This window comes from Lottia gigantea, assembly GCF_000327385.1.
Source record: "Lottia gigantea unplaced genomic scaffold LOTGIsca_41, whole genome shotgun sequence".
In the NCBI taxonomy this organism is placed as follows: Eukaryota; Metazoa; Mollusca; class Gastropoda; family Lottiidae; genus Lottia; species Lottia gigantea.
This window is the reverse complement of record NW_008709421.1, coordinates 622094-634902: the sequence shown is the minus strand read 5'-3', so window position 1 is coordinate 634902 and position 12809 is coordinate 622094. Positions and strand designations below refer to the sequence as shown.

The 12809-nt window shown below is 34.7% G+C and overlaps 2 protein-coding genes across 2 annotated transcripts; both read right to left on the bottom strand.

Moving 5' to 3' along the window:
- Nucleotides 1-767: 767 nt before the first annotated feature.
- LOTGIDRAFT_163698 (hypothetical protein) lies at nt 768-7427 on the bottom strand (the record flags this gene model as incomplete). The annotated part of the gene is made up of 3 exons (XM_009060220.1): nt 768-2293; nt 5203-5214; nt 7394-7427. The coding sequence occupies 3 exons, from the start codon at nt 7425-7427 to the stop codon at nt 768-770; spliced, it is 1572 nt and encodes a 523-aa protein (XP_009058468.1).
- A 3119-nt stretch (nt 7428-10546) lies between these two features.
- On the bottom strand, nt 10547-12809 carry LOTGIDRAFT_191633 (hypothetical protein; the record flags this gene model as incomplete). Its single annotated transcript, XM_009060219.1, has 4 exons — nt 12638-12809; nt 12383-12471; nt 11249-11378; nt 10547-10913 (listed from the first exon to the last, which is right to left on the bottom strand). A coding segment is annotated over exon 4 (333 nt), but the record flags the coding sequence as incomplete, so codon positions are not given.

Genomic DNA, 12809 nt, shown 5'->3' with positions numbered 1-12809 from the left:
ATGACAAGATCGTTACGGATGTGACACAACCGTAGAAAGCACAGATTAAAACATATTTATTTAGTTAATCATGGTCAAGTTTTTGTAAAATGAAACAGAAAATATAAAATTAAAGTAAAATATGGAGGTTTCCGCCTTTAAGGAAATAGGACAATGTAAAATTGCATAAATTGCCATATAAAGATTTTCAGCGTTCGGATATGACGGGGAATAAACATACTATCGAGATGATTTGCATAAAGTTTGATTAAATCTGAAATCAGTGTTAACTACTTACGTGCATAGAAATTGCGGACAGCGTTAACTACGTCATAGCGTGGCGATTTTATGGAGCTCCATTTATGACATATTCAGATCTAATATTTACGTTACGGATATGACAACAGAACTGGGGACATAGATTTCATGAAAGTAAAATTGAATTATCTGAAATTTGCCGATGCAGATTTTTATATGAATCGTGCATAAGAGTAGAATTTATTATTTTAAACATAATCAACCAAAAATAGATGCCTTGAAAAGATAAATATTGATTTTCATCGAATGATCGGGGACACCACATTTTTGGCGTTCCGGGATAAGATAGTTCAAATAAATATATGTTTAAAGTAAGGAAATGGATTTCTGCTTTATTTCTTCATTGAATTATTTTCGACGGTAAATATTCAAATATTGGAGTAGGTATCTCATCATGATTTACGGATAAATTAAAAGATATTTGTTCGGGACACGATTGGCCGGGATTACCGGAGAATGACCCATATATGCTATCGAGACTTAAATTCAAACTTCACTGGACGGTCGGGATACATTAAAATCTTATACTGTTGATGAAATTCTGAACCCCTCCATTGAGGTTCACAATTCTGAATAAATTTACTGATTAAAACATAAAGATCTTGCTCAGCGAATCTTCTTCCTACACACATTCGAGGTCCTCTACCAAACGGAAGCAGCAAATAGGGATGTACATCCACAGCATGTTCCCAACCGCGCAACCACCGTTCAGGGCAATAATTTTGAGGATTCTCAAAAATATCCGAATTTCTATACATGTTAAAGGCATTTATATTTAGTTTCGAGCCAGATGGAATTTGGTAACCACCCAAGACCATGTTATTTTTGGTAACTCGTGAAATTTCTAGAGCATTTGGATGTAATCGGAATGTCTCTTTGACGCAGGCTTTCAGGTACGGCATTTGAGCTATATCAGATGCTGCTATATATTTTCTGTCTTCCAACACGTTGTATATTTCTGTGAACAGTTTCTCCTGGACTCTAGGAGACTGTGATAAACAGAATAAAACTGATATTAAAACAGGAACCACGGTTCTTAATCCATCTATAAACATTGATAATACTATCACTTCCATATCTTTCTTAGATAAATTCTTATGACCTAACAATGAATATAGAAAACGATAAGTATTTTGTACTTTTTTTGGTTCGCTCGAGGAGTCTAAGTGCGTCTCCAAAAATTTAAGTACGTTCTCAAAATAAACGGATGCAACTTTGGTGGTGTAATTTTCAGCTTCATGCCAAGCTTTATACTTGGGAGTCTGTAATTGTTGATAGAAAGGAAGGGAAAATTTCAAGTCTGTGGCAAGCGTGAACGCCTCATCATTCTTTTTCACAACTTTCACACCTTCGGCTTCTTTCTCAGAGCCACCTTCCATGTACCCGAGCCGCTTACCGAAGCTTATGTATCCAGAGGATTCGAGGCTCCAAATAGAAGCATCCAAAATAAAATCATCGCTATATCCCTTTCTCATTGTTTTATCAACAAATTCATTGGCTACCTCGTTGACTTGTGGAAGGTAGTTGGAAACTTCGCCTGGTCTCATCATGTGTTTCTGAACTGCTGATCGCAGTCTGTACCATTGTTCATCATTCGTATTACCGAGTCCTAATGACATACCTTCATCACATCTGGATTTCTGTGTTGGCTCCATCAAAGGCTCGATTTCTGGGTATTTTCCTTCATCTTGGTAAACAACTTTTATCATATCCGGATGACAAACATGAACTACTGTTTTGTCAAATAGTGTTTCTTTAAAGATGGGACCATATTTAGAAAAGTATTCTTCTAAAATATCTTGATATTTATATTTATCTAATCTACCAGTCATATAGTGAGGTAAAGTTCCAAGATATTTGATACCTTGAGGACCAGGAATATCTTCAAATGGTAAAGCTTGGTTATAGTCTGATACATCATTACTATTAACAGCACGGCCTTCTGATCTGGAGATACCCAAACTGGTCGAGATCCAGCATCTTTTAATTCGATTCACTGAAATATATACAGAGAGTAATAGAGTTATTATCTTTCTTGGGGCTCGTATACACAAGGTGACTTAAGTCACAACGTGACACTTGCACGATTTCTGTTTGCGCGATGCAACGCACTTCTGTGTGTTAATAATGATGTGTGCCCAAATGGAGTGTGGTGCGTTCCATGTCGTAGAAAGAATTTTGAAATGTTCAAAATGTGACACACACAAGCTACGTGACACTCGCGCAAAAACGGCTCAAACACTACAAAACGTGAACTGATCACAAACAATACTTAATTTATGCGTAAATAAGTAGTGTTAGATGGTGATGAGAACATAGTCTCATGAAAGCACTAGCCCAGGTCACAAAGTAAAGATTTATGATAAAACAAGGTGCAAGTTAAAGCTTAATTAGATATGTTAACTAAGGATGTCTCTGTAATACTATCTGTGGTAGTAGCCTTTCTTTAACTGAAATAGCTGAAAATAAAAGAGTCAACATTCTTCTGATATATCAATAATCATCTAAAGATAAAACCTGTATTGTGAAACAAAAAAACTGTTCATGTATCTATAAGAAAATAAGAAGCATTAATATGAATAGTCATCGCAGGAAATTCAAAAAAAAAAGTCAGAAATTGTAAGGCTATTGAGGGTTAAATCTACCATGGACTAGGATATTACTGAAATTTGTATTTCTTCTGTAAGTTGTAACAAGTCTCTTGCTATAGATATTGGTCTTAAAGATTCTGGTAGTGGCGCCTGACGATATGAGAGGCATTAGTGGCAGTATGATTGTAGGTGGTGACAAGGGTATTATCGTGTTGAATATTTAAGCCATTAGGATATACAGTTTGAAGTTGGTCCATCCAATAACTCTCGCGTTGTAATCTTCTTTGCTTTGGCTTGATATTCGACATAGATTGTATCTTTTCAATTGGCTTAATCAACAAGTCTTCAATGGAATGGTCGGGCTGGTTAAAGTGATTGGAAATTGGTCTGTTTTGCTATGTACTATATCGTAACGATGGCCGTTAAAGCGAGTTCGCAGCGCGTTCTTTTTTTCTCCAATATACTGTATGTCGCATTTTGTACATGAAATTAGGTAAATCAGATTTTGGTCTCCGCATGAAATTTGGTCAGTCGTTAAAAAAGTGTCATTGAGTGTCAACGTGTGTCCCTGCGGCAAATTTTGTGGTCGTGCATTGCGTATATGATTTACTTATAGTGTGTGCAAACAGCCCGCTGCGCTACGGCAGTGGCTATTTACCACTGGCGTGGTAAGCGTGACAAATACTCATAAGTACCCTTAGAGCTATATACCACGGCGTTGTAAATTGTTAAATTAGGCCAATGATACCATCTTAGTCTATGGAGAAAAAACGTGGTACCGGTATTTAAATTATACCACGTTTTTTTTTATTTGTTGGATTTCATCACCTTGTTAGCTCACTAAAATAAGCATTTTAATATCCCTAACGAAGGAAAATATCCGCCATATTTAATATCGGTGACCGTGGTTTTCGGGCATTTTGGACGCTAAATTTCACAGTCCAAAACATTTCTTCAATCGCTATATGATGTGAACCATAAGGAATGCGTCAGCAATTAGTTTATATATACATTTTAAAGCTATACTTTTGACAGACTTTTATTGAATTTTTAAATTCCAAGCTATAATACTGTATATTCCTGGTTCCAAGCGTGGGTTTCTTTTCATCCCCTGAGGTGTAAGGTGCGACTAACTATTGTAGGAGAAGAATTATAAAGTTTCAGGATTTCTGGTGCCCTTCAACACGACGAACCCAAGCGAACCTCGACACTTTAGTCATAAAAACTAAAGCCAGAAATAGACTCAATGCGGCCGATGATTATCATAGGATTTGTCGACACTGTTCCTATATTTGGACTGTTGTTGCAAGGAAAACAACAAAGTCTTCGGAAGAGTCTTCCTACTGAACATTATTATGAATGGAAAATAAATCATAGGATTTGCAATGTTTTGATTGTTATGGAAATGTGTTCAGTCTGTAGCTTGTAAATACTCGAGAAGGCACAATTCTTAACGATTTGAACGAAACTTGATGAAATTGTTTATTATCACCAAACGATGAACCCTATCACAATATAACTTGTTCTTTAGTTAGTAAATGTAAAATGTACAATTATTGATAAATTTAGATAAATTTACATGAAACTTCATAAAAACCATTTAGAAACCTCATTAAAAGTGTTGAAAAATATGTAATTAGTTATTTTGCTTGTTTTTTTGAAAAGCGTTCCATTTCAAGCTTGAACACACTCTTACAGTTCGTGGCAAATTTGGACGGAATTATTAATTTTCATGGGGTTTAACGTCCTACTTTTCTGTTTCACTTAAAGAAGAGCCGTATACCAAACCAAAAAACGTTTGAAAGAAGTGTATGGCTAAGGGTTGAATATAATGAAATGGTGATGGGTTAGGATGAACCCTATTGAAAAAAAAAATGGGAAATATCAAATATGTGGTGTTTCTTTTGTTTTCCATATTTAATTTAAACAAAACTGACAAATGTTACATTGCCTAAAAAAAAACATTTAGCAACCTCATTAAAAGTGTTGAAAAATATGTAATTAGTTATTTTCCTTGTTTTTTTGAAAAGCGTTCTATTTCAAGCTTGAACACACTCTTACAGTTCGTGGCAGATTTAGACAAACACTATCAATATCTGTATCATTACTGATCTCTACTACAAACTACAGTCAAACACTGTCAATATCTGTATTATTACTGACCTAGACAACATACTACAGTCAAATACTATCAATATCTTTATTTTTACTGACTTTGACTACATACTAATCAAACACTATCAATATCTGTATCATAACTGACCTTAACTACATATTACAGTCAGACACTATGAATGTATGTATCATTACTGACCTTTACCACATACTACAATAAAAAAGTATCAATATATGTATCATTACTAAACTCTACTATATACTACAGTCAAACACTATCAATATCTGTATTATTACTGATCTCTTCTATATACTAGTTTCAAACACAGATAATTCTGGACACACGTGAGTTTGAAGGCTCAAATTTTGACGGTGAGCTCTGAACACTAGTACTGATTTGCTTAGCAAAATAAAAATCCCGTTTCTGAGACTAATATATGATTGGTTAAAAAATTGGCGTAACTGTCCCTTTAAAAAAAATATTTGTCCTGGGTGCAGTAAAATTGTTCAATGCTGCATGAATCAAGATGAAAAGTGGGCCATGTTACCACTTTCTTGAAAATTTTAAGGAATTTTTGCGGTTTTTACATAATTCCTTTGTTTCGAAGTTCATGTTAATTCTGGACACTTTAAGGAATATAGAATCGTTTGCAGAAACAACATGTGTTAGTGAAGGCAAGTTTCTGGACGACAAATTGGAAATGGTTCGAATGAAAGACTAGCAAGTCAGAATTTTTTAAGTCAAATGATAGCTTTTTTAATTCATAAGTGACCAACTTCGACAATATAACACATATTTAAACATTTTGTTCAAACCTTGTGGATTATTGATCATTGTATCACAAAATATTGTGGAGCGAATAAACTCGGGGCGATCATGAAAAAGGCCGAAAATGTACAGGAGTGAACGCTTTTAACAGTACTGAGATAAATACAAAATTCTAACTTCATTACCTAGGTCTGCATTTTTATGGGATTTTTATTCTCAAATCACCTTAACACCGATAGGATTTTGTGGAAATATACATTTCTTTTACTCAGTGGCGTAGCCAAGATTTCATTGACGGGGGTGAGGGGCACCTTTGCCCCCTTTTTGGCTTTTATAGGGCACTACCCTCTAAATATGCCACTGTAGTTACTTGAAAAAAGGTATAGAAGACAAATTGCATAAAATGCAGGAATTCATTATCAAAATTATTCTCAAACAAAATACACTTACCATCATTTGGGTAAGATTAGTCCTGAATCGATTTTGAATAGATATACTTGTAATAAAATTCATTAACAAGGTTAAAAGTAAATTTTGACTAATTTGTAATTAAAATACAACGCGGAACTTTTTTTTTTTTAGATAGGTTTGAATTACGAAGTATTCAGCCTTGAACCGTGAACTCTTCAAAGTCGGCCTTGACATTTATATGTAAACAAACACGACTTTTTTTTTCAAAAAGCGAATTTTTGATGAACATGATGAGTTTTTGAATTCAAATTCGTTATTTTAAATATTTAGGTAGTTTTAAGCAATTTTTGCCGAAAGGAATATCAGATCATGACTAATTTTATTTACCACGCCGTGGTAAATAGCTGCAAGGGTACCTATAACTATTTACCACGCTTACCACGCCAGTGGTAAATTTATAGCCACTGCCCTGCGCTACGCTTCGAAAAACAGAAATTGCACGACTTGCCGCAACCTCTGTTGGTAAATGAGGCTAAGTGCAATTATATATATAGTGCTGTGCTTATATTTGGACCCACGTACTAATTCGACGCTAAGTGTAATAGGCCTTTTATCTTTTCTTTTGTAAATAAACATTTTTATTGAATAACTTTGAAATATTTTTAAAAATCCGTCTAGGTAATAATCGAAAATTAGGCAGGATTATCCATACAAAACTACATATATTATAGGCTATGGTACCTTCCTCGAAATATCAAGTTTCGTTTGAGATTTATCCTGTTCTAGGCCTATACCCCATTTCATGTCACATGAACAAAGAAAGAATCTTTTTTTTACATTTTTAAGTCCACACATACCAATTCATTTAACAATAAAAAGCTTTGTTTGAAACTTATATTTTAGAACGACAGTTTTTTTGGCTTATTACTGCAATGTCATCTCAATCCATAGGCTTATGATGATACGCCATATGCCCCTCATAAAAAAAATATAATTATGTACATTTTATGCGTACGATAAATCTCTCTTTATATAATTATATAGGCTGTAGGCTCTAAACATATTTTAAGAAATCTGTGAAATATAGTAGCCTTCTTACCAGAGAAGAAATCTGTGAAATATAGTAGCCTTCTTACCAGAGAAGAAATCTGTGAAATATAGTAGCCTTCTTACCAGAGAAGAAATCTGTGAAATATAGTAGCCTACTTACCAGAGAAGAAATTTTTCTGAAAATTTCTCCACATCTTAGGGATTTATGAAACACTTTAAGTACATGTATTGTACACTGTGCATATAGACATGTACATTATTGTGCAGACATATATGAGCGTTTCAATGTTCAACAAGCTTAGTCCATTGTAGGTCAAATAGGTATTATAGGGAGGTTGTAGTTCACGACCTGTATTACCCACAATTCATTGCGCGGCGCCATGTTCGATGGCTGAGCTATCACACTAACAGTAAATAATAATAATAATATTTATAGAAGATATTAGGTACATAACTATCAAAGAATAAATATATAAATTGATAAATAGCACTGGAAAAACAAGGGGTTGTTAAGTAAAAAGGACAATAAAAAATTATTTTTTTTTAAATTCCAACTGTAAATGAATGAATAAATTAATTAATGATAATTCAAACGACTGTAGCCTAATACCTTAGGATGACCCACACAAGTTAACAATAGACAAGTACAATGAATATTAAGATGATGAATCAAAAAAGGATTATAATGAAATATTTATTCTAATGGTGTTGATCCATTTAAACTAGGCAAAGCATTGTGGTCAGCAGATGCTTTGTTGTTTCCGGCACAACAAACTAAGTTAACTTCTCCAAAATTTTTCTCTTCCGTCGACTCGTATACGAACATAAAGACAACTCGTCTACAAAACCATATATTGTAATGCAAGATGTTAGGCCTATGAATGTTTATTTAACTTTAATGCTGATGAATCAATTTCTCATCACATGTCGGTCACTGGTATCTAGATTTACCAAGCAAGAACCATTAGTGTGTAGACTACTTGAGTCGCTATTGTCGTTTTTCAATCGGAAAGCTTAAACTTTTAAGACAAGAGAAAAAATCCGTTTTTGGTGTAGATATACTGTTGGAATATGTTTTCACCCTTCAAATTTGTAAGAAGAGACCTAGATCTATAGATATCATTTTGATCCGAAATATCGTCAAGCACAATGACTTTTAATTGTTCAGGTTAAAAGGTCAAATAAAGAGATATGTACGGAGCCCCTAAGGCGCAATTGTAAACATATTTATTTATCATTTCGTTTAAACGAAATAATTATTTCGTTTAAACGAAAAAATGAATTCGTTTAAACGAAATAACATCATTTATTTCGTTTAAGACGAAATAATATTTCGTTTAAACGAATTAATTATTTCGTTAAAACGAAATAATTATTTCGATTAAACGAATTAATTATTTCGTTTAAACGAATTAAGTATTTCGTTAAAACGAAATGTTATTTGTACATGTACAATGTACATTATTGTGCAGACATATAATTTGACGTTTAAACGAAATAATTAATTCGTTTAAACGAAATAATTAATTCGTTTAATCGAAATAATAAATGAATATGTTTACAATTGTGCCTTAGGGACTCCGTAGATATGAGCCTTAAAAGTTTCGAAAATTGCTGTTTCGACGCCTGTCAAACCGGAAGTAAATGTCGAAACATCAAGTATGAATCTTTGCAAAAGTCAAAGTCACTTATATTTAAGATCAAAAATAAAAAGTTGAAGATTGTAAAACCCATTCCTTTTTATTTTAAAGCAAAACGTATAAACAAGTGTAGTTTCATTACAAATTGTCTAAAGGAGTGGATTATTTTCATGCAAATGTTAACGGGTGCTCATTGCAGTCACATGGTGGCTCGAAATTTGCTGGCTGAGCGCCCCCTATCCTACAACTGCGCCGTTTATTTATACTACTTGTAGTAACCAAGATAGATTAATTCTTAATAAGGGCAAAGAATCAGAATATCGCTCAGTTCAGTGTTCGAATTTGACAGTTTTAGCTCCGTCACGCCGGAAAGGCGTCCTTACTGAACGGCGACGGAAAATTACAGCATGTTAAAGTCACCATGTCCCAAGCGTGGCATGAGAAGGGAGGTTATCAAAAATAGGGCCAATATTAAAAAAAACTATCATTGAGTGGTTATAAACACTTACATCAATTTTCATATAAATCAGTCAAGAGTGTTTACGAGCTAAAATTGAACGCGTTTTCAAAACCAAGGGAAATAACTCATACATGTAATCCACTTTCCACAGATACCAAAACCATGCAAATCAGACTTACCCCCGAGGCCCCATTTTGAGTTCTACAAAAATGGTCATATAAACATGGCGGAAATCCTTTATTTCCGGATCGGATTTTATTATTCTACTACTTTATAAACAAAATTCTACCTTATTGCAAAAAGAATTTTTGAAATACATGTAACTTCAAAATTCCGGAAGTTGAAATTAACGAATAACGTCAAAACAGGAAGTAATTTTGAAAATTCATTTTATTTTATCAAATCGTTTGATAGAACACACTGCAAGAACATCCCAGACTTTGCCATAGTTTGTGTTAAAATGGTGCCAAAACATCTTCTTCATGTGATATTTTATTATCATATATAGCCTATATACAATCTGTCTCTCATACAAATACAAATGATAACATAATTTTGGACTGTGTGCCATTATTTTGTCTTAGAAATAAAACATCTTCATGTCCACAGAAATATTAGGTTCAGTGATTTTACATTTAAAATCATTTCACTCCAAGCAAATTCACTTAAAATGATCCTGAAAATTATGTTCCGATTTTAAAACACTGGTTGGTTTTTGTCATTATTCTTCTGGTAAGTCTATAAAAGGTTTGGCCTACCCGGAAGTCCATCCTTTTTAATAATCATCTACGTCATCATCTGAGTCAGAAATATCAATAAGTGGACAGTATCGTTTACTGCACGACGATGAACAATCGTATGGACAATCATTGCTAAATATATAGTCTTCAGACTCGTCCTTAAACTCATGTTCTTTCATAAGAATATAATCCTCAATTTTATCTGGAAGCTTAAGATGCTTTATCTTTGTTTCAGGACACTTTCCCAACAAACGAAAGATCCGACTTCGACATAAAGCTCGCAAACTTCGTGTATTGCTACTCTGTGTGGATAGCCATTCTAGTATAGGCAGCTTCCTATAGATCGAAACTGGCCACTGATTTTGAATAATCCACTTTTCTTTCAAAAATACTGGATAAACGTCGACCAAAAGCTTCATTAGACGGAACATTGCCTCATTTGTTGCTAATTTGAAATAAGAATCGAGGTCCCTTTTCCTTCGGATTGAACAGCCTTCTTTCACAAGCATCAGAGCACAATTTTCATTATGTACATAAATGGCATGCTCCAGAGGCTTTTGCATGTAGCGAAACATTTTGTCCACTTGATATCCGTAACGTACCAGAAGTCGTATCATCGACGGTTTATTTTGATGTAAGGCCACAGTCATAGCTGTAGCACCATGCTTAGTAGCAGCATGTAATTTAATGTTATTTTGTAACAAGAGTTCGCATATATCATAACGAGAATAAGACACTGCAAAATGGAGAGCTGTTAATCCATCTGCCGTCTTGAGGTTGATATTACATAAAGAATTGATTAGCATTTCACATACTTCCACATTGTCTGCTTTTATAGCTCTAAAAAGTAAAAAATGTTACCGGTGTTATTTCATATACCGAACTAAAAGTCTAAAGTCGCTATACGAATGTCGACTTGATAAACCCCATTGCAGTGTGACACAGGTACCAGAATTGTGAACTTTAATTTATATAGGAAGATGAACCTTGGATGAATTTTGCATGGAAATGCCTTAAATTTCTTGTGATTATACAACCACATTGACCAACTGGAGACATTAAAATGTAAGACATTGGGACAGTGTTTCTGACCACATGTCCAAATTTCTATGTTTTAGACTATACATTGATAACAAAATGAATCTACTAAAAGTATAATAATTATATTTCCAAACCTGATGAGAGATGTTTCTCCCGTAGGCTGATACTTGTAAAATACCACATTTACATCCGCTCCACCTTCAATTAGTAACTTAACAACCTCACTATTATTTCTTACAATGGCTTGAAAGAGGGGACTGCATTCTAAAATATATTAATTAAACGTTAGCAATTTGAAAAATGTGGGAAGAGTCATCTGAATAACAGGAGCCACAGATGTTGGAAGGTCATCTGAATCTCTGAATGACGGAAACCACGGCTGTCGGATGAGTCATCTGATTCACAAGAATCACAACTGTTGGATGAGTCATCTGAATCACAAGAACCACATATTTTGGATAAGTCATCTAAATCACAAGAACAACAGCAGTCGGGTGAGTCTTCTGAATCACAAGAACCACAGATGTCGGATGATTCATCTGAATCAAGAGTCACAAAAAATGAAATGAAATGAATGGAGTTTTACGTCCTACTTTTCTGCACCATGTGGGCTAATGAAGACGGGCAACGCCATACAGGGTGCAATGAGGGAAATTTTGCAAGGACAGCGGCATTAGCCTGCTCTTTTCCGATTTCCGACTGTCGAGGGATCTTTAACGTGCACAGCCTGTAGCACACGGGGCCTCGGTTTATTGTCCCATCCGAACGACTAGACGCTTTTTCCATGTCAGCCCCTCATACTTGCATCACTGACAGGAGGAAACCGAAGGTATTATCTCGACCTATGCCGGGATTGAACCCTGGACCTTCAGGTCAGCGAGCAAGCTTCATCAAGAGTCACAGATGTCGGAAAAGTCATCTGAATAGCAGTAACCACAGATGTCCGAAGAATCATCTGAATAACAAGATGCACATAATGTTGGACGAGCTCTGAATAACAGTAACCATTGGATGGTTCATCTGAATAGCAGTAACGTGTTGGACGAGTCATCTGAATAACAGTGAGCCTAGCCATCGGCCGGCCGAGTCATCTGAGTCAACAGTAGCCTAACCACGGATGTTGGATGTTATTTGAGCAGTGCTCCAGATTGACATACAAAAACCAAGAAAGCTTTTTTGAATCCTGTATAAATTGAAATCAAAAAGTTTTAGAGAATTTAGTTCTTTTAGACGTTAAGGCACACTTATGAAATGAACAGTTTAATTACCCGAATTGTGATCAATATAATTAACATCACATCTTCTAGTTGATAATAATAACTTAACTAATTCTGTATTCCCAGTCTCAATACCAATCCTTTAACGATACAACATACTGTTTATCAATCAAAAATCATATACTTATTTATCAAATATCGGATCAGTATTCGTTTATCGTTCTTCTTGGTGTAAGATGATTTTAGGATCGGATACCTTTCTAGCAACATACAGGATCGGCAAATTGGGTATCTATAGGTACTTACCAAATTGGTCGAATACCTTGAAGGCATTCACCATTTACATTAGCTGGGCTGTATTTATTGTGCAAAAGCAGATACACAATTTCATAACAATATTCCAGGCAGCTAAGCAACAACGCCGGTCTCTGTAACGGGTCCGTAGGATCATGGACATTCGCATCGAACGATTTCTTCT